Source organism: Lichenostomus cassidix, chromosome 12, assembly GCF_008360975.1.
Source record: "Lichenostomus cassidix isolate B80296 chromosome 12, HeHo_3.0, whole genome shotgun sequence".
NCBI lineage: Eukaryota > Metazoa > Chordata > Aves > Passeriformes > Meliphagidae > Lichenostomus > Lichenostomus cassidix.
Window position 1 is genome coordinate 18,362,536 of NC_139493.1, and position 21,556 is coordinate 18,384,091.

The following is a 21,556-nucleotide window of genomic DNA, read 5'->3' on the forward strand; positions in this document are numbered from 1 at the left end:
AAAATGAAGGCATTATCAATATCCACTTTCTATGGAAACTGTGGCAATGCAGTGAAAACAGTGCTGATAAGGCCAACTTTAAATACATTAAAACAGAACCAAAAATATGCAACCTGTAAGATTTAAAAGGTAATCCTCAGATCTGCACTGACAAACAATGTCACACCACTGCCTGAAATTCATTTGCAACCCAGAACACTTTGTTCTGGGTGTTTATAACCCAAGGCAATAGTGCCATCATTACTGAATTAATTAAAATTAAATTGCTATTATATATACAATGCAGAGCAATCTACAATTACCTGCACCTTAAAGTGCAGCAATTTATCCCAACGTACCACTACACCCAGCATAGTTTAACTGTTTTTTAATTGAAACAAGTATCTCCATACTTACAATTTTGTTTTTTTCTTGTGTATTAGACCCAGGGGCTCTCTCTCTTTGGGCTGGGACTGGGGTTTTAGGCTGAGACCAGCCAGTTGGGCTCATATTGTTAGGACTTCCAGACAGAGCAGAAGGTGAGGCTTTAATAAAGAAATACAAGAAAATAATTTATGAACAAGAAAACAAAGAAATAAAAACATATTAGAAAATGTTTGATGTTTGAAACCATACCTGATTCACTATGGCTTCGAATTGCATCCTGAAACAGAGAAGATGGATAACTAAGTTAATAAATATACAAGAGCACCCAGAGGAACAAGCAGGGATGGTGTGGAAATTGCTGTGACAGTTCTGGTCAAGTGCAATACAGTACTGGCCAACACCTCCAGGATTGGGGATTTGCTCATCAACCCAATCCTGCAGTAAACCCATGCAAGTGGTGAACTCTTACAAAACAGGAAAGAGATTCACAACATATTAAAAGTACTGCTACCAAAAAGGGGGGAAAAAAGGACACAAAACAAGAAGAAACACCAGCAGTACTGTGTGCATTCCCCCTGTACTTCATGCTCGTGTTCCAGGTGTGGACAGAGCTCCAGGGATGGCCTCTGGCCCCAGGGCACAACTCCCAAACAGCTTTTGGGTTCAAAGCAGGACTTTTAAAAACCCCCAGAATATCTCAACTCAACAGACATTGTGCAATAACTCCACCACACTACTGCAACCCCCAAAAAAGCTACATCGAGTGCCTCTACACAAACCCACCTACTTTCCCAAGCATTATTCCCCCAGGGAATTTGCCATCTGAGCAGTGTTTTCCCCCAGGTCACCAGGACAGTGCCACAAGTCTCACCTCATGCCACGGGCACAACACAACTCTACAGCCATGCACAAGAGAGAACTAAGCTCTGACAAACAGCACTCCACAGCTTTTCTCACCTGCCATTTGCATTATCCCCAAGTACAAACAGGAAAGGTAAAATATCCAGGGACTGTGTAAGTACAAAGCAAGAACATGCACTACAGAGGTTAAACACTGTCAAAGTTAATAGAAGTCAATTCAAACTCTCTAGCTAATTGGTAGAATAACAAATGTAAGGTTTCACAGGAGGACAGAACAAGCCCACATTCCACTACGCAGTTTCAAATTGAGATTATCCTTAGCAAAGATTCAGTTAAATACATTATTTTAGCTCATTAGTTGCATTCAGCCAGGCTGGACTATGTACAGCATTCTTGCAGATTGCCACTGCTCAACACCTCAGTGGATTAAAATCTGCGTGAACTACCACAGAAGAACTCTTCAATTTACTACTTTTGTCCATTTTAAGGGTAATAAAAACCTTTCAGAACCCGAATGAGTAACAAATTATTTGTTTTGTACATCAGCCTGAGAATGCAACCACTTTCAAGGAAGCTGGCAAAGGATAACTAAGGAATTTTAAATGTTTCTCATACTTGAGTATACGGAGTTCTTACTTTAAAAAAGTATTTTTGAGATTTAATCCTGATGTGAATATTTTCTTATTTGCTTATGAATTCAAGAGCAAAGAAAGCAAACCCCCTGTTCTTTAGAGCTGTTCTTCCAACACAAATAACCCCATCCACAGCGCTGTAGTCTGTCAACTTTACTTTGATGGGAAATAAAAACAGTACAACGTGTTCTTAATCTCAGGGCTTTGTGTGGCTATAGTCAATAAAAATAGTTTCCAGAGGGGAAAAAGCCACACAATGGATGTGTTTGAGAAGGTTTTGCTTTAAAGGCTGTGTGACCAAATGCATCTCTAATCCAAGCCTATTCAAATTCAGAGGAGGATGGATTCAGCCAGCTAAACTAAACATGAAGCTCTTTATCAATTTGCCTCTTCCAATTAACAGCCTCAGTATTTGAGTATAAACATGCTGGAAAGATTCTCATCCAATCAGCTCCAGATTAAACACTTCACGTGGACACTGCCATGGCTCACAAGTTACAGCAATCCTGTTAATCACAAGAAAACAAAAGGCACCAAGGAAATACCTACTCTTCCCCTCAAACAAAACCGTCTGCACCAGGAGCTGGGAGAAGCATTCAGGCTGTTATTCTAGGCCAACACAGTCAGAGATAAAAGAAAAGAACAGAGGAAGTAGAAAAAAAAAATTTCAAAAATTAAGTGTTAGGCTAAATGAAAGAAAAAGTAACCTAAATTGCTTGATAAATGATAATTAAGTGCAGTAAAATTTTTAAGTATTCATGCTCAAACCCAGAAGTTCACAAGGATTTATCCTTGGGTAAACCACTTTATGATGATGTTTTTTCTCCTGGTGTACTAGAAAGCCTCTACTACTTTTTTATTTTTGTGTTGCTTTGGGGCCTTTTAAAAGCCTTTTAGGACACAACAACTATTTTTATGATAATGTGAAGAGCCAGAATAGAAACCATTTCTGTCTTTACTGCTCTGCATAAAGAATAAAGCAAGTAATGTCTCCTTAAAGACTCATCACTCTACAAAGGTCAACAATTCATATTCTCTTTCTTGAGTGCTTCATTGTGGTTTGTGCCATCAAAGATGCTCAGCCAGGTCTTGAAGCAGCAAAAAGGGCTGTGAGCCAAAGAAACCCAAAGAGAAAAACCCTTTCCCCATGAACCCCAGCTGACACAAAGCTGCTGACCAAAAATGCTTCCTGGGGCTGCAGGGCACTTTTTGGGCACTCTGTTCCCAAGGTCCAGAGAATAACTTATTTCAGAGCCCCTTCTCATTTCACAGAAGCCTGTAAATCACCAGCTGAAGACGCAGGTGAACTCAGCAGTCAAAGGTTTCTGTTTGACCTGAAGAGTTTTTAAACTATTCCAGAGGCAAAAGCATCAGTGCTCTCTCTTCCAAGTCCTGCAGCTAGCACTTTCTTATGCCAGCCTTTCCTGCACACCACTGTGGTTTTTGTTAAGGTTAAACCTAACCACTTTAGGTCTGATTTCCAAGAGGTGTCCCTCACTGCTAGTATGAGGTAGGAAAATACAAGAAAAAGGTGCTTGAAGGCAAGGAACAGCAGAAATAGTTTCAGACAGAGCTGGCTTTAGCCCACAAGCCCAGAACTGCTGTAATTCCATACAGGTTTAACACAAAACAGATCACCAGGAAGCTCTGACCTGAGCATTCCAAGTCCAAGAACTACACCCAGACTTAGAGCATCTTTATTCTGATTTAAAATAAAACACCAGCCCCCCAACAAACCCAGACTTTTCAATTTGAAAGAACATTTTTAGACATGCCTAAAAAGTATTTCTTCACAAACCTGAGCTTCTTAATTGTTAAGCTCTACCCCATCTTTACAGACCCCTAAAATCTGCCTGTTATTCCAGCAAAGTTGATAGACTGCAAGAATTAATAATTAACTTCCTCTGCAAATGTGTCTCCTATACTCCTCACCACTCAGCCAACTAAGGCAAACAGTGAGCAAATGACAGAAAGCCAAGAAGGAAAACCAACCAGTGACTATTAGGTGGGCAGTGGCAGTTTTAGTTGAACTCTGTGCTCTTTGCTGCCAGCAGCATTACCTCGATTATCCGGCTGTCGACGGGCATCGTCGTGCTGACCATGTGCACGTTTGGGGTGGATGTGGAGCGCTGTCTTTGGGACAGGGAGCCCTCAGAGGAAGGGTTGGATGGGTTGAATGTGAAGGCATGAGGTGTAGAATACCTGTGCTGGGAGCTGAGGAGGAAAGAGAAGAGAAAGGGAAAGTCGTGGTTATTTTTTTTCCCCTCCAGCAATTGAAAAACACTGTTCAATGTAACCTGTCCAGAAGCAATATACACACAACTCCAAGCAGAGAAAAAGCTGGGATTTACACATCAACTGAACTATTTGGTCAGCTGAATCATTCCCAGTTAACTTAAGAAATAAATTTTAAAAACCTGAAGAGCTTGTCAGCTCACATACTTAATTAGTGTGCTTAGCTGAAGTCTGTTTCTGCTGTTACAGATTTTGCCAAAATTCACCTCAATCCCCATTAAATCGTGTTTAATACACTGACAAAACACTGGCTCTGGTAGGTGAATTCAGGTCTGTGAAATTAAACAAACTGCTCATTTCAAGCCTGTTAAATGCACAGCTTAAGAGCTAAGCCCTGAATTTGTAAAGGTTTGCAAGACTGTTCAATGGTTTGCACAGAACAGCCAGCAAGGAAGTCATGAAACCCAACACCAGTTAAAAGGAGGCCAAGACTTAAAATCCAGCTCAACAAAGAGTTATAAATCACAGCTAAGGTCACTCATACCATAAGGATCCCAAAACACACATGTATCCTAACTGAAATGGGCCAACCTTCACAAAACCCTTCAAAACATCTGAAAAGTTAATAAGTCACTGTTCAACAACACTGGAAATAAGAGTAAGATGGCAAAGATCAATTCCTGATACAGTTCCCATTAAAATAAAGAAATGAATACATAGAACCATTTACAAGTCAGCTACGTGCTCTGTGCCTCATTCCTGAACAGATTTTTCAAATGGGTGCAGAAAAAACAAAAGCTGGCCTGCCCTCTTCAGCCTCTAGAATTTCAAGGAAAAGAACACAGGCACACATTAGGATCAGGCCCCTTGGAAAGGGACACAAATTTCATTTCAGCACTTCAGACTACAGGAATGTTCTCTTTAGGTACCAGAATTTTCTTTAAGAAGAGCATATTTTCAGTTCCCACTGTTCTCTCTTTAAACTCTTATCTGTCATCATAACATCAGAGCATTATTTTAGTTTATGGATGTGAATCATCCACCACGAGACACAAACCCTTGATCCACACTACCTGATCAGATAAAATTAAATTAGTTCACAAAAATACCAAAAGGGAGCCTTGGATTGTCTTAGGCAGGAAAACAAAAGTCTCCAAAAAGCCTTTAACACTCTACCTTAAAATTTTAAGACTGAAAATTAAAAATCTCAAATCTCAACTCAGCGCTTTGGTGGATCTAAGGACAAGAAAGAATCATCTGTGATGAAGTGGTGTTGCCACCTTGCACATTCATCCCAACCTTCTACCACATTGCTCTGCTTTGGAGGAGCTGGGGGGTTTTTGTTGCTTTGGATTGATTGTTTTGAAACAAGTGTATTTCCCAAAAGAGAAATGACAGGAAATACAAGCTTACCTAACAGGTATCCGGGAGACAGACTCCCGCATCCGTCTCATTGTCAAGGGAGGTAGTGCAGGGACACCACTGTCACTGATATTTGAATTTGGGAACAATCTGAAATATCAACAAAAACAATTACAATTTCAACTGCTACACTACCTCCTGTACAATGCTCTTGAAAGCTGAAAATTTAAAGGGCTGTTTCTCTGCAGCATGATTAATTTCATGAACACATTCCTATCTTTACATCATGTTTTTCCTCTGGGTACAACTAAAACCTCTGCCTTCAGACTCCCAAAGAAAAGTTCCAGGTGTTCTTTCTAAACTTGAGAACAAAATCTTTTTCTATCAGACTTCAGATATCCCTGAAAGGGTACTTGACACAAGTAAGTTCTAATACAGCCAGGTAGCACCAAGTGGCTCAAGTCATCCTGCACTCTATTAGTCAGTATGAAAAAGTGCGTAACTACATCAAGTTTAGTTATAGAAAAATGCAACCACTAAGACACATGAAAACAATTACAGCTTTTAACACTTTTGCATAAAAGGACTTCTTCTAGCACAGTAATTTTCAACTTTTTGTAACTGGTATTAGGGAAGTATTATCCTTCTCTGTTTTCTCACCATTCACCATTTTCAGCAGTGTCAGAAGTTGTGGGAGTTCTGAACACTAATGCTTCCAACAGCTAAAATCCAACTGAATCCTGGCCTGTTTTATTCCCAACAGATGTGTTATGTGAGAGGAATTGCTGTCCCCCTGCTCAAACAGAGGGCACTACAGCAACTGCCTGCTCACTCAAGGTATTTGTTTGCTTGTCCAGAATATGAAAATTCAGAGCAAGAACAAAATGCAGTGAATGTGAATGGCCTTCTCCCCCTGGGAACAGACACTCATTGCTGGCTGTTTCATGAAATCAACACACAATTCTGCACACTGATCACAGCAACTGCATTTCCCAACAATCCAAAAGCATCTCTGTGACGAGAGACAAAACACCAACTGTCACACAGAACTGCTGCTGCCATGAAAAAGGAACAGTCCTTACAAGAGCTGCCTGATGTTGCTCCAGTCCACACACATGGTTGGCACCTTGGTGCTGCAGTGCTCGTGGAACTTGTAGCCACACGTCTGACACCGAAAGCCATTGAGCAGGAACTTCTGGCAGATGTCACAGAAGGCAAGCTTCAGAAATGTCTTCCGAGCCTGGAAAACACAGCAAGTAATTAATCCCAGCTAATTATCCTTCATTAACCGAGACTTGGACCTTCAGAGCCCGAGAGAAAAAAATACCCATTCTAAAATGCTACCAGAGCCCCCAGATTGCTACTGAGCTTAAAACCACACTTGAATATTCTGGCATCGATTTCCAGTTTGGTTGGAAACCTGGCAGGTTTAGAAACACTGAGGGCTTTATTTACAAAGAGAAAAATAACAGCAGTATTTTTGCTCAGCAAGGTGACAGAGCTGTGTGGGCTGAGAGCTGGGGTTTTGTTTGTTTTCAGGAACACTAAAGGGGTGAAAGAGGATCAGATGGGAAGGCCCACGTTATTTTTTTTTTTAACTAGACAAAACCCTTGATTGGTTTAGGACTAATCAATATCCCTTGCATGAGAAATAAATTCCTTAGTAATTAAAACAGTCTAAGGAATTTTTGCTTTTTTTAAAATAGCAGCCTACTTTATTTTCTTAAAAGCTTCTGAAGCACGAAAAAATATTGAAATGAACCAAGGAGTTTCTTCCTCCAGAGTATACTTTGGAGGAAAGGAAGGCTCCAAATTTCAGCTTCTTCCAGATCTGGAGAAAAATATTCATTTTCTGCTGACCAACTGCAGATGGTATCTTCTGCAGTTTTTTTTAAATGTCAGTAAAGTGACTTTCAGGTTTTGAAAATCAATCCTAACCTTTCCAATGGATGTAAATGACAACCCTTTGGGTTTGCCACTTGGCACAAAGTATTTCTAGAACAAAACAACAAAGAGGCTAAAATATGGGAATATAGCTCCTTCCCAGGCAGGAGAAAATAATGCAAGGTAAAACTGTTGGAGCTGGACATTCTCCCTTTGTAAAAAAATAATTTTCAGTAGTTAAAAATCAAACCCAACCACAAAACACAGAACCACCTTCTACTTATTTGTTCTGTATTGAATAAATAATCCATTTTTGAGAAGAAACGACAACCCTAAAGCCTTTCATTCCCCCAAAAAACACTGTAATGTAACACTGTAATCTGTCAAATTGTAAGGCAGCATTACTCACAAAACAATGCATGACCTGCAGAATTAACAGCACCCCTGAATATCCAGTACAATACCATCAGTCCAATAAGGCTGCTCAACTTATCCAGCCTTTTTGACTGATGAGCCAGAGGCTGAAAACACAAATTCCCTCCCCTTTCTGGACTTTAACGACATGGTTACCTCGATACAACAGTTACAGACAGCTATTCATATCAAATAAAAATGGCAATCATCATACCTGGGAGGAATATGCATAGTGTGAGCTTTCAGTCTCTGACACCTGGAGATCACCAATGCAATACACAATTCTGGCATTTCACTGCAAATTGATACCCAGCCAATCTAACAGGTGACAAACAGGAGTGAAGGAGGAGTGAAGGAATCAACCAGAACTTCTGAAAATCCCTGTGGTCCAGAATGCAAAAGCCACCTAATGCCCAACACATTCTCTGGCCAAATTTGTGGTTCAATTGATACAATTTACATTCAAATACAGAGCAGGAGAAGCTTACAAAATTGTGGGTGGTGAGTGGGACATGATCCAGGAAGTCCACTCGCAGCTCCTCTCCAATCAGGGAGGCAGCATCTGTGTTCCAATCCAAACGCACTTTTTTTCTGAAAGAGAAAATGGGGGCAACAAAATCCCTTTGGAGATAAGTCTGGCCTCATCAACAATTATGTTTGGTGAGTTTTCTTGAGCAAACTGAGAACAAATACCCAAAAAAAGCATGGTTAACCTCTTACAGTGAGCTAGATCTCAGTCTTTCACTCCAAAAATCAGAAGCAACTTGAAATACATTGCAAATCACCTCTTTTTCTGCTCATTTTTAAACCAATTATTTATATATAATATTTGTCATAAAGCACCTAGAAGCTTTAACTGAGTCACAGGAATACCCTTATAAATATAACAGAAGTTATGAGTGACAGACTCAGTGACACAGAAGCCATTATTAGGTGCTTGGGCACTGGCAGAACTGGAGACCCCAGAATGGCCTCAGCTGCTCAGACATGGAACCCCAAAATGCCTGAGGCTACAGGGAGCTTTAAGCCTTAGGAGGTGTGAAGTTAAGTGTATTAACTCCAAGAGATACCTTCATTCCCTCAGCTCCTAAAACAATCTTTTGGTATTTATTAGCAGCCTCCCTGGTCCTACAAAGAAATAAGGAATATCTGAAGTGAGTTTTAAATTCTAAACATTGGAAAGTTGTAGAGCAATGCAGAGCCCTGAAAACGAGCACAAAGATGTTCAGGGAAGTGGGCTTAGAATCACCAACACTGAATTTACCAACTGCAAATGCAGCACAGAACTGCACCTCAAATATGAAGGCATCACTTCATCCAGAGCATGGCAAAGCCCTCACTAAGGGGCTGCAAGCACTTGAGTGAAGCCCTCCATTTTAAGTATTTTCAATATTTAGCTTTAAAACAAAAATAAAATTGTTACTACCCAGGAAGCTGACAGAGTTACCCTAGAAGAGGGCAAACAAACCAACATGGAAGTGTTCACAACCAAACTGCTTTTAAAAGAAACTAGCCAGAGGGGAAGAAAGCATTACTGCTGCTACTCCAAACCCAGGAGTTTCACAGTCTCTGGGTGGAAGTTTCACTCTTACCCTTTTGGTTCAGCAAGAAGTCGAAAAACTGCACAGCATTCTGGCTGCAGACCTCTTACTTTCAGTGCCTTCATGAGACAGTCATGTAAGGTCATCCCATTTCGCACATTCACCTGTGACCAAAGGAAAAAGAAAGAAATCAATAGAACATTTAGGTAGTGACTGCAGAACTTTAAGTTTTTCCAGTAGAATAAGGCCTTTTTTTTTTTTTAATTTTCTGTAGAAATTCCAGGAAAGCCACACAAAGTGCTCTTCTGTACTGCCTGAAAGAAGTTCTGAAGCCATCTTGTAAGTTCATATCAGTTTCTTACAATTACTAAGTTTTTATGAAACAGGATTTTACACAAGTAGGTAGCCTATTGAAGGGATAGAAATGCAGGCAAACAGAGTTACCTCAAGTACAGAAAAAGGCTTTATTTAGATTTCAAGGAACTTTGTGTAAGGCTATTATTAGGTACACTCAGCTCCAAGAAACTGAACAGAAGTGTTCCCTCAAGAAGTTTCACTTCGGCTTTAACCCCCACACTTCACTGTGGGCATCCAGTGGTGACAGAACTGTCATACAGCAATCACTGCTTAGGTCAGCCAACTGCCTTTTAATGTGAAATATGCTCAGCTACATTAGAAAACTCACAGCACTGAGGCAGAGGAATACAGCTTCTCAAAATACAGTGTTTTCAGAGTATGTAAAATCAACCAAGTGCTGACAATCACTTGATCACAATCAGACCCTTTTGAAGGCAGAAATTTCTCATGCCAGATGTGAATCACATCCCAGTGCTAGCAGAGGGAACAGGACAACATTCCTGAGCTAAAGGTAGCACAGACTCACCACGGTGCGCTGCTTGTTGGGCAGGAAGACACGGATGGTGTTGCTGGTTTTGGAAGTATCGGAGATTTTGCCATCGTCGGACGCCCGGCGCTGGTAACCGAACTGCTGGACAAGGGTGGGTGAAATGCAGTTTGGGCCATCAAAGACAGAATCCTTGAGTCCAAAGCCATTGCTGATGGTCTTCCAAGCTCCCTGGATGTGCTCCATTGGTGCGGCCTGAGGAAGGTCAGGAGAGTCAGGGAAAATGGCCACGTCCTTCACTCTGAAGTGGTGCTTTCTCTTCCTGACACAACAAAGCTTTTTGGAAAGGACCTGAGGCCTGCACTGCCTTGGACATGATCAACCTACACATGCATGGCACAGCTCACCCACAGCTGCAGAGTCAGCCTGACTCCTGAATGTATTTGACTTTACACACCAATATGAGGAATAGATGTGCAGCTCCTCTCACTGCACCTCGGGGTCACAGGAGCACTTTACCATCATGTTAATTGGCACAATCAGTGCCTCAGGGGCCTTCAGAAAGGTGGGCAGAATCAGAATATCCAGCCACCCCAACTATCCCACCCTGTGCATCCCTGGCAGTGCTGTCCAAACCCTCCTGGAGCTCTGGCAGCCTCAGGCTGTGCCCATTCCTGGGGAGCCTGGTCAGTGCCCAGCATCCTCTGGGGGAAGAATCTTTCCCTAAAATCCAACCTAAAACCTCCCCTGGCACAGCTCCAGCCACTCCCTGGGTCCTGTCACTGCTCACAAGAGTGATCTGGAGACCAGAACAAGTCCTGTAAACCAGATATGCCACGTGAGCATTAGCCCAGGTTGTACTGTTGAGAAAAGAGGTTCAACAGGAATTACAATAAAAAAAAATTAATTAGGAAACTCTATCACTGATTTTGGGGCTTTGGTTCTTTGGGTTTTTTTTAATACTATCACAATTCACAGTGTGAAACACCAAAAAAAATTTTCAACCCTCACACCCACTATGCTCAGTTATATTTCAGTCAATAAAGGCTGGGAGAACTGGGTTTGCTCAGCCTGGGAAAAAGAAGGCTCCTAACTGCAGCCCTACAATACCTGAAGGGAGCTGACAAGAAAGATGGAGTGGGATTATTTACCATTAACAGGACAAGGGGAATGGCTTCTGACTAACAGGGGTAGGTTTAGATGCAATATTGGGAAGGAATTGTTCCCTGGGAGGGTGGGGAGGCCCTGGCACAGGGTGCCCAGAGAAGCTGTGGCTGCCCCTGGATCCCTGGAAGGTTGGACAGGGCTTAGAGCAACCTGGGACAGTGGAAGGTGTCCCTGCCATGGCAGGGAGTGGCACTGGAAGAGCTTTGAGGACCTTTTAAACCCAAATCATTTTATTATCTTATAAACCTCTTCCAGTGCAAGAACACAAATAACCCCCTGCACACTTCCAAATCAGCACACTTTTGCACATGCAGGGACACAGATAAAGGTATCATTGTGTTTTTTCCCCAGCTATCCCAATTGCAGCACAGCTTCAACTCCAAATATACTCCAAACGCATCTTATTCAAAGCCAGGCAAAACCAAAATCTGTACTGAAATCAAACAATGTAATTCAGAACACCCAACACTCCACTACTGAACACCTGTCAGCAGCTGTTCAAGTCTCATTTCATGTGTGGTCCTGCACCTCCTTCGTTGCAATTATCTGAATCCTCCAATACATTTCCTCATGTTTATGTCAGAAGAGCCAATGGTGCTTGTTTCTGTTCAAACAACGGAATTCTTGGATAAAAACGATCTCAACTAGTGTGAAGTGTCCATTCTGGGGTGCCCAGAAGGAGAAGCTGAATTTCAGAGTGCTTTCCCTCACAGCACAGCTCTGAAAAGCCATAGCTGGATTTACAAGTAACTTTGCTCAACACCTAAACCCCGGTGTGACCAGCAGCTAGGAAGGAAATGTCACACCAAAGTTCCAGAGAAAGGTTTGGTTTAGGTGAAATCATTACCATCACATGCAAACCCCAGAGCGGCAGGAAGCCTCAAAGGGAACTTCCAGTCAGTTCCTGAACATCCCCTTCACTGACAAGGTACACAGTGACAGCATTTCCTCACCTTCCCTCCTGCCAATCCCTGTCATTCCTGAATCCATCAGCTGTGCAGCTCCACTTGTCCAAAGGGTCCAAATATTCAAATGCCAGTAACGTTTAAACTTAATGCCCAATCCAAATCTAACTGTATTAAGATACTTAGATTTTTTAAAATTATTTTTAAGTCTATGGCACATAAATTACAAGAGTTTTATATTTGATGTAAAAGGGAATAAGGAATAAGAAGACATGGAGACACTCAGAAAAATGCAGGGGAAATAAAACTGAGGAATACAACCAAATTCACCACACATAAGCATCTACAACATCTCAGCATTCCCAAGCACTGCCCTACTGTCAGGCATTAGAAAGGGGAAAAACAAGTTATGTTCAGGTACAACACCCACATAACACACATGGCAGCTGCAAGAGTAACTACTTAGATGGCAGCAATAAAAACTGGGATCAACTGTTAGATAAGAGGGGAAAGAAGAAACCCAGAGAGCTTCTCTTAACTTACACCCTCTGGGAAACTCCTTTGTTTCACCCTTCCAGGTAACACATGAGACAAAACAAGAAGAATCAACCGGATTTCCATGCTGAGAAACTTGAGATGAGGAATAGCAGGGCAGCCATCAAACCCCCCCTTGCTGTCCTTACTGATATAAAGTGACAACACACCAACGTTACAGCCTTTATATTTAATATTTTTATACGCTGCCAACATTTCCTGAAAAATTCCAGAGAAAGCAGGAAGTGAGAAAAGATAAGCATGTTAACAAAAGGTAAGTTTCATACCCACAAATTTCCTTCCCTGCTCTTAGGTTCTCCCTCCCCCAAACACTGCACACAGAAGCACAGCCCACCAGAGAAGATCACAGGAATGTATTTTAAGGTTGTTGCACACAGAGTCAGAACAACACAGACAGCAACTGCTATCAGCCCTCTGCATATCCAAATGTCAGTTCTATCTTTAATGAGGCATTTGCATCCTTCCCTCCCGGGATCTCTCCTCAGCAAGGGCTGGACAGTCTCAGGACTGGGCATGCCTGGCACAATCCTCCCCTCCAGCAACACCCTGCTCTCTCTTGCCACAGTCCTTTATCAGCGGGATTTTGCCATATTTTTTGGCTGAGGATTGAGCCCCTGGCAGTCTGGGTTTGCTCACAGCTGTTGAGAGCTCTCCTAGAAAATGGATGCACCTCGCACACCATCCTTGGCTCTCCTTCCCTTCTGAGCTGAGGGCTCTGGGCGCTACTGTGCGCTCAGGGAGGAGCCACCAGTAAGGGAAGAGAGGAGAACAGAGGTCAGGCCTGGCCTGGAGCTGACAAAAACCTGCCAAGTGGCCTGAGGGTGGAGGGGCAGGGGAGAAGAAAGGGAAGTTTCACAGATATTCACAGCCTCCTGGGGAGACAGGGAATCCCTGGCGGAAAGTTGCTAAACCTGCTCTGGCATCCACTGCACAAGGGCTTGCAGCTGGAAAGGTGGAGCTTGCTGAAAGAACAGCTCAACTGTGCTGCTGCTGACTCTTGCAGCTATTCAGAGCCAACCCTCTGGGGCTGACAGAGGCTCCAGGGTCTCACAAACACCTCTGCACTCGGGGCACCAACAGGCTGGCTGAGAACACTCAAATTCTGGCAGTGTAGGGGCAGCCATGCTCACATCTCAAACCTTATTCCTGACTATTAGCATGGAAGAACAGACAGAAAAGCTGCTGCTTAGGAGGTAATTTCCAAATGACTTGCACCTTTCCCCTGTCCTCCAGTGCAAAGAAAGATGGCTTAGAAGTTATATGAATATATACAAAACTATCCCCTTGGAACTCCAGCAGCTCCCTGCATGCACAGGTATGAGGGAAGAGAATATGGCAAAGAACTGATCACCTCTGAGCTGCCAAAACATAACATTTAGTGACAAAACCCAACACGGCACATGCACACATGGTTTCTAGTTCATCCAGAGAACAATGGACCAGCACAACAGCAGAATGCAACTCTGCATCTCTGCACACAGGTTTGAGTTCACCTGAACAGGTAATTCATGTGCAGAGCTCAGCCCACCCTGCAGTGCCCTAGAACCTCTGCCCTGCCATCGACTTCTTTATTCCCTTTGAGTATTTTGCTCCAAGCAGTAATTGATTAAAGGCGTTTTTACTCACTACACTCATTTATTCCACCTCCCCCAAGATCCACATCAATTCACTCCAGTGAAAGGATATCTGAAACTATGTTTTAAAGAGAAATTTAATTTAAAATAAAGGAGGAAAGATTTTACAACGATGTCTTCATAAATATGTTTTTTTTTAGTTTGTCTATTCCAGAAAAACTAGCTTTTCTTTCTTTAAATTAATTACAAGCATGTTTCTGAAACATAATCATTACCAGATACTGGATTTATGTTTATGCCATGCTCAAATAATCCACTGCCAGCTGGATGTTTTCATGCATCTTTCTAAAAATTTTCTTTAAATCTTTTCTTCCTGCAGCTCATCACAGTCATGAAAACGACTTCAAACAGCCTTTCTACAACCGACAAACTGCAACAGCAGCATTCAAAGAGTATTTTAATATATTAAAGTACATCAGACCCCTTCTAGATCCAGGACTGCTGGGAAACTGATACTGATTGGTTTCATATTATTTTTCTGCACAGGCTGAACATTTAATGTCATTTACTCCTGCAAGTCCCCCAGGAATACTGCACACTGTGACCAAGACTGCACTTTTCATTAGTGCTTTCTGCATACATTACAGACTCTGCTAATGAATCACTGGAACAAGTACTAAACCAAAGGCACAGAGCAGCTACAGAATGTGCACATCGGACAGGAACGAATTCCTGGAGATCAGTCACTCATACACAATCAATACATTCACGGCATTCATTCCCATTCAAAAGGTACTGAAAGTTGCTCTGACTTTTTCCATGACCAGGACAAATTGCTGGGCTGAACTGTTAAAAATTTCAGCCTCCCTCCCTAAGAAATGCCAAAATTTGGAATGAAGCTGCCGAAAGTTCACAGGCAACAAAGCTGGATTCCTCTCACTACAGTTTAGGTCCTTTATTTGTTTTCTGAAACAAACACCAAAAGCTTTCAAAAACCTGTCAAAACAGTTCTCCCTCCCAACACACACACACGTGCTGCCACTTTTATCCACACAAATAATTAGCATCACAGTCATCTTTCCTGGAATACATCTACAAAGGCAAAACAGCACACCGTCCAGAATCTATTTCAAGCTGAACACTTTTGTTAGTAAATATAAGCTTGAAAAGCAGCTTATAAAGAAAAGGTTTCATCTCTGGCACAAACAGATCAGTGATCCATTTAACTGTGGCCTTTTCTCCTCCCATACAGTAACTATAAATTGATTTAATATTGCTTGGGTGACCAATTGTCTGGGGAAAGAACAGAAATTCAAACCAGACAAATCTCTGTTGTGATACATAGCAGTATTTTTACAAAGTAGCTTTTCAGAGCAGTAGAAGATAAATATGGACCCATTCCCATATTAATAAATAAATCCATGGAAATATAAATGCAAGGCATGAGTTAGGATCAGTGTAACAACCCAGGCAGATCCCCCTAACATCTACAAGGTTGGTGTTTTTCCTTCCTGTGTCCTTCATTTCAAGAGATCAATGCCAAAAAGCAAACTCCTCCCTAGCATAACTGACAAAAAAATCAAAAATTAAAAATTAACAGAAGGAAATGTCAGTGTTCAGGAAAAAAAAAAAAAAAACAGAACAAAAAACAACCAGTAATGAAACGCATATAATTTCTGCCTCTGTTGTTCTGATGTTGGGACTATCTTTTCTCCTCTTTTTTCTTTATTTATCAGAACTATTCTGTTCTTAATCACTACTTCACCCTTCAGGAAAAAAATATTAGTTTTCCAACAAGTGGGCTCTACAGTAAGGAGGACATAAGCAATACAACTCCCAATCTGCTTTCAGATTTAATAATTTGCAAGACTAATGCCTTTCTGTAGCTAAAGCTACTTTCAGAGTCAAACTCTGGCTTGACAAACCAAGTTAGACTACCTGGCTGCAGCTGCTGTACTTTGGGCTCTGCTCACCAGGAATTTGTCACCAAAACAATCTGCACTTTTGGCCACCCTGTGCCTGCTCTCTGCTGGTTATAACAGCTCCACGCTACTTTTCCCAGCCAGTTCTCGGGAAGATATGTTTGGTTTGTCCTTTCCACACACATCATTCCCATGGCAGTCACCCATTTCTTTCCACATGGTATTTCTATGAAATTCAAATGTGGAGCTCTAAGTTTTCCTACAAAACCTGAATTCCTACATTGGAGAAAGAGGAGCACTGAACATCCTGTATCTAAAAGAGGAATATAGAATCCACAGCTTTCCCTTTCTCAAAGCAAAAAAAAAAAAAAAACAAAAAAAAACAATCCCAGGTAAAAAGAAAAATGCAGCAGGTGTTTCTGAGCAATGAGAATGTTTTTAAATTGGATTGAAGTACAGCTGAGTTTATACAGGTTCACAAAGTTCATGAAATAGTTATTGAACTAGAAAAGGAAAGCAAGCAAGGCAAGTACACAAATGCTGCATATATATTTTGTATAAGTTTTGCTAAGAAAGCACCAGAACTCTGCCATGGAACAAAACTTCCACTTATTTTAGCATACTATTTCCTAATTTTTTATCTAAATATTAAAGCTGAAGTGATATTTAAGATGTGCTCCTTTTTTAATTCAACAAATTCAAACTAATTACTAGTAACAAAAAGCACTCAACACTGCTCTCTTATATCTATTTGTATCAGCATCAAATTATATTACACTCTTGCCACTCAGACTTCTGGTTTCTTTGCTATAATGTTAAATTCTTCGCAGCAGAATCCTCCAAATGGAGATTTACAGAGATGTCTAGAGTGGGCCTTGCACTGCAGACAGCAGTGGGACTACAAGTGTTTTGTCTTTACATGGTCAAAACACTTTGGACAAGCCTTTTTTTTCCCCTCAAGTCTCTCAATCAAGTGCACATACCTTCCCAGCCATGTGCCTATTTGCATTCTGCACTTGCTCATGCTCCAATTGTTTCCAGTCTGAAAGCCCCAAACTGTGTTTGCAGTTGCCTGGAACTCATCCACTTTACAGCAAGGATGAAAAAAGTTACTCAAATGTCAGCAATCCACCCAATGGCCTTCCCACACAAGTTCTCAAGGATTAAACAAAAAAGTGACTGAGAACCTCAGCACAAAGAATTTCTGGCTCTGTCCTCCCTCAGTCGCGTGTAGGAAATGAAGCAACATTGAGGACATCAGCACTGAGAACACCCCAGACTTCCAGCAAAGCTGGGAGGGAACAGCCTGAGGATTAGTAAAGGAGCTGTGCTCATGGCAAACTGCACAGAGAGCCTGCATGGTGCTGTTCAACAGCACTGCAAGGCACCAGGCACTGCTCAGCTCTCTGTACAGTCCCAACAGGATGCACCGATGCAGCCTGTCCTAGAGCCTGGTGCTCCCTGCACTCACTCAGGGCAGCTTTCAGCCAACAAATCGATGGAATTAAATGTGGGCTCTGTGCCAGAGCTGCAGTGCCACGTGGAGGTCAATAATGTGATTCCAAGAGCTGGAGCATGGAAACAACCTCCAGCCGGGCAGAGGGCAGGGCACAGGGACAGGAGCACCATGCCACGCTTGGAAAGGGCCTCGAGAGATCTTCTGGGGAAGATAAAATACAGGATTCTCCCTTGTATTTTATAACAACATGCACCTGGGAATAGCTGAATATATCTTTCTGCAACATAAATTAAATCAAACATGATATTACTTGAGTATTTTGGTAACAAAATGCCTGGACAGCTCTAACAACTTTATTTTTTTTCTTTGTATGCATTTGTATTTGCAAAGAAACCTGAATAAAATGGCAAATAGAAATGGAATGTACTTATAATTAGAGGTTGTACACAACAAATTTTACTTAAGACTATGTCAAATATTCACTGTCTTGAGAGCCCCCAAAAAGAAATTATGCTCCATCTTAACTCTGTCTTACACTATCTTATTAAATACATCCATGAAATTACAGTTCTGGCTTGGATGGGCTTTTATTTATTTAACAAAGTGCCACACCAGCCTTTTTGTTTCAGAGGTAGAGTTTTAAGATAAGGTCACAGACACGATTTACATTAGGTCTGGATTATTCCCAACAGATCTGCACTGGTGTGGGAAGGCAAATGCTCTTTGGAGAAGACAGGCAAATATCGAGAGCTGAAGTTCTAAACCGAGGAAGGGCTTTTCCCCTGCAAAGTAAATACCCAAGGAGACTGACTAAATTAAGAGCTAAAGTTAAATACACACTTCTGATAAAGCAAACCCTGAAACAACTGTAGGCTGATGAACCTCATCAATTGTGTGGCATTTTTCAAAGTGAATTTTAGCAGCAGTGCAGGAACACAAGCACAGAGCTCGGCTGAGCTGAGTTTCCCTTCCCCCAGGAAAGGTTCAGGCATCTCAAAGGAAAGAATGGGGCAGGATAAGGAGGAAGGGAAAGGTAACAAATTAAAGTTATTTATACCTTTCGTTTTCCTTTCAGCAAATGAAGTCCTATGACAAAAGGATGAAGCACATCATCTGTGGAAGGTAACAAAAACAGAAGATATTTACATTTTAATAGACAATCATATACATGCACTACATACCAAATAAACAACAAAAAATTACTTTGTCAGTTACACCAGTGATAAATTATCATCCTTCTACTTTAAGAGTTTTCCTGGTCTTTCCAGCCTTTCATTATTTCACGCAGAATTTTAGTGCAAGGAGACACAGTGTGCAAGGCCAGACTGCAGGACAAGCAAATGCTCCCCAATTCAACAGCATCTCGTTCTTATTCCAGAACACCACAAAAGTTTTTCACAGCTAAAAACCCAGTGAAGTAAAAAGTAAGTCAGAGTTGAACACTCTTCTCACACATCAGTTCCTCCCTTAGACAAACACCTTGCTGACTCACAAATGTTGACAAATCTTGGAGACAAAACAAACAAACAGTAACAAGCAGCAAAGCCTCTGAAGGCTCTCTGTACCTTGCACAAAAGCACCAACCGTAAGAGGAAGAATTCCTAGGGAAGCTGAAGAAATCTTCATGGGATAATCCCCCACAAAGCTTTCTCTTCTCCAGACCAAGCAGTCCCAGCTTCCTCATGTCTTTGTAAGAAATACAAGAAAGCACACAAGAAAGAAACCAAGAAGAGATTTTATATTGCCAGCTCACGCTTGGTTAGGAGTATCCTCCTTTCTGGACAGAACAGGTGGGGAAAAATTAAAACGAATAAATAGAAAGAAGCTGCAATGATTTTATCAAGACAGCAAACTCCCAAAGATTAACAAGAAACCAGATGAATGCTCTAGGACCTCCACCTTGAACCATTTTTAGTCATTTTAAAACCAAAATCTACTTACATCTGAACTGTGAATTTACTCTGCTTACTACCTAGCACACCTGACTCCAACAAACATTTAGGAGTGTGCCATACAAAATACTGTGAATATGGTTTCCATCATGGAAAAAGATAAGCAGGGAGACTGGGGGGAAAGAAAGGAATTCTGTTTTTCTCACACCAGAGGAAAAGGTGAGATCTTGAGTTATAACCAAATACAAGAGAAGACAATGAGTCAGAAAGATGGATAATGTTATATAAAAAAGAGGAGAGAAAACTGATGGGGAAGGATAGGCACTTTACAGAATGAAAACCCAAAGCATTTTTACTGTAAAATCAGCCAGAAGAAAAACTAATCTCATGCATAAATCAAGAAGAGACAGCACAGCACAAAACTAGTGTGATGGCTTGAAGAAGCAGCAGGTGCAGTATTTCTGCCACCAAAGCAATAGTTGTAAGGCAGGAAAAATTACTTATTTTTCTTGGCAGATACGAGACACGTGACAAAAAAAAAAATCAGTAAGAACATTTGCTAACAGAACTGGCAACGAGGGTTTAAGAAGTAAGAGTTGCCAAAAATCCCATCTTTTACTGCAGATGTGAGATTCAACTAGTCCTGAGTAGAACTGTTCACCTAAGACAATGGCAAAGCCAAGGGAGAAGAAAATCCCTCTGTGCTGGAGGAAGTTTGCCTGCTTGCAGGATTTCCACCTGAGCTGCACTGATGAGCAGCAGAAGGAGCAAAGCCAGCAGGAGCCTGTAAGGGGAACGTTGAACTCACACAAGCTGATCACTCAGCACACTTCAGGGTCAAACCTATGCTTTGGAAAAATTCTGCCACAAATACACTCCTAAATGCACAAAGAGCCAGGACAAAAGCTTGAGGTTTGGGTTTCAGTGCTGTCAATCACTTCTGAACTATAGATGTTGATGGTTTTAGAAAATACACCTTGTATTTGAGACAAGGTAATCACAAATTCAGACATTTCAGCACTGTGATTCAGGCAGTCACATCTGGATGTGATACTTGTGCAACTGAACCCCAGCGCTTCACTGCCAGGGCATTCTTGCTGTTTGCTCCAGTTTCCACTACAAATATTTGGGTAGATACAGCATTTTGTCACTGGCAGCACTGATAATATATTCCCAGAAAAAAGATTAATTTCCTATAGTGTAAAGGAATCACCAAATTAAAATTTCATCAAAATCAGCCTGATCTTTTAGAAGTTAGGACAAAAAACCTTCTACTGCACTTGTTGCAGGGATACACTGTTAATCCCTATCCTTAAAACTCACATTGCCTATTTAAAGTCTCCACATGAGAAACAGAGAAAGACACAACAATCAATATACAAAGGAACCCAAAATCAAAAAATAAAAACAAAAAAAAAAAAACCCAAAACCTCTACCAGACATAAAATATGCAAACAAAAGTGAAAGAATCTCTTGTAGTCACAGCTACAGTATTATTTGTGGTGACAGAAGAAAAAATATTTTTCAATTTTAAGACTGTTTTAGCGTCAATCTGCCCAATTTTATTGAAAATTTTCTTCAGAGCATACAGCACTTCTGTAACACAAAATGATTCCAGGTACTGTCCTATAATCCAACATCACAAGGGCAGATCTTACTGGAATAGGTAAAAATAGCAGCAGAGAACATGCCAAAGGACAGTCTTTCCACTACAGGGGCAGTGCTTACATTGCAACATCAGCTGGCTCTCTTTTTATAACCTCTTGATTGCCAGTGAGCGAGTTACACAGTCAACTTAAAAGGCTGGAGAAATCCAAGAGTCAGCTCTGGCCCTGTCTCTGGGCTGAAATCAATCCACTGTATCTCTCTGACACCAACCCTCTGCCGCAGCACACTGCTAGTGCCTGGCTAAGCTTTCTACCTGCTGCAAAGCATTCAGCACG

At 41.4% G+C, this 21,556-nt stretch overlaps 1 protein-coding gene across 4 annotated transcripts in view; it reads right to left on the reverse strand.

Annotated features, from left to right (window-relative positions):
- Positions 1-21,556, reverse strand: part of RAF1 (Raf-1 proto-oncogene, serine/threonine kinase) — a 37,823-nt gene that overhangs the window by 9,398 nt on the left and 6,869 nt on the right. The window contains exons 2-11 of one of the 4 annotated variants that reach the window (XM_085073075.1): positions 18,779-18,834; positions 10,179-10,394; positions 9,347-9,459; positions 8,243-8,345; positions 6,539-6,696; positions 5,508-5,606; positions 3,920-4,073; positions 2,409-2,468; positions 616-643; positions 397-524 (exon numbers count right to left, since the gene is read on the reverse strand). In XM_085073075.1, coding sequence (XP_084929201.1) covers positions 397-524; positions 616-643; positions 2,409-2,468; positions 3,920-4,073; positions 5,508-5,606; positions 6,539-6,696; positions 8,243-8,345; positions 9,347-9,459; positions 10,179-10,385 — 1,050 coding nt within the window. In that variant the 5' untranslated portion in view covers positions 10,386-10,394; positions 18,779-18,834. The remainder of the gene's footprint in view (positions 1-396; positions 525-615; positions 644-2,408; positions 2,469-3,919; positions 4,074-5,507; positions 5,607-6,538; positions 6,697-8,242; positions 8,346-9,346; positions 9,460-10,178; positions 10,395-18,778; positions 18,835-21,556) is intronic. The other 3 variants (XM_085073076.1, XM_085073078.1, XM_085073077.1) reach the window with 3 other exon arrangements.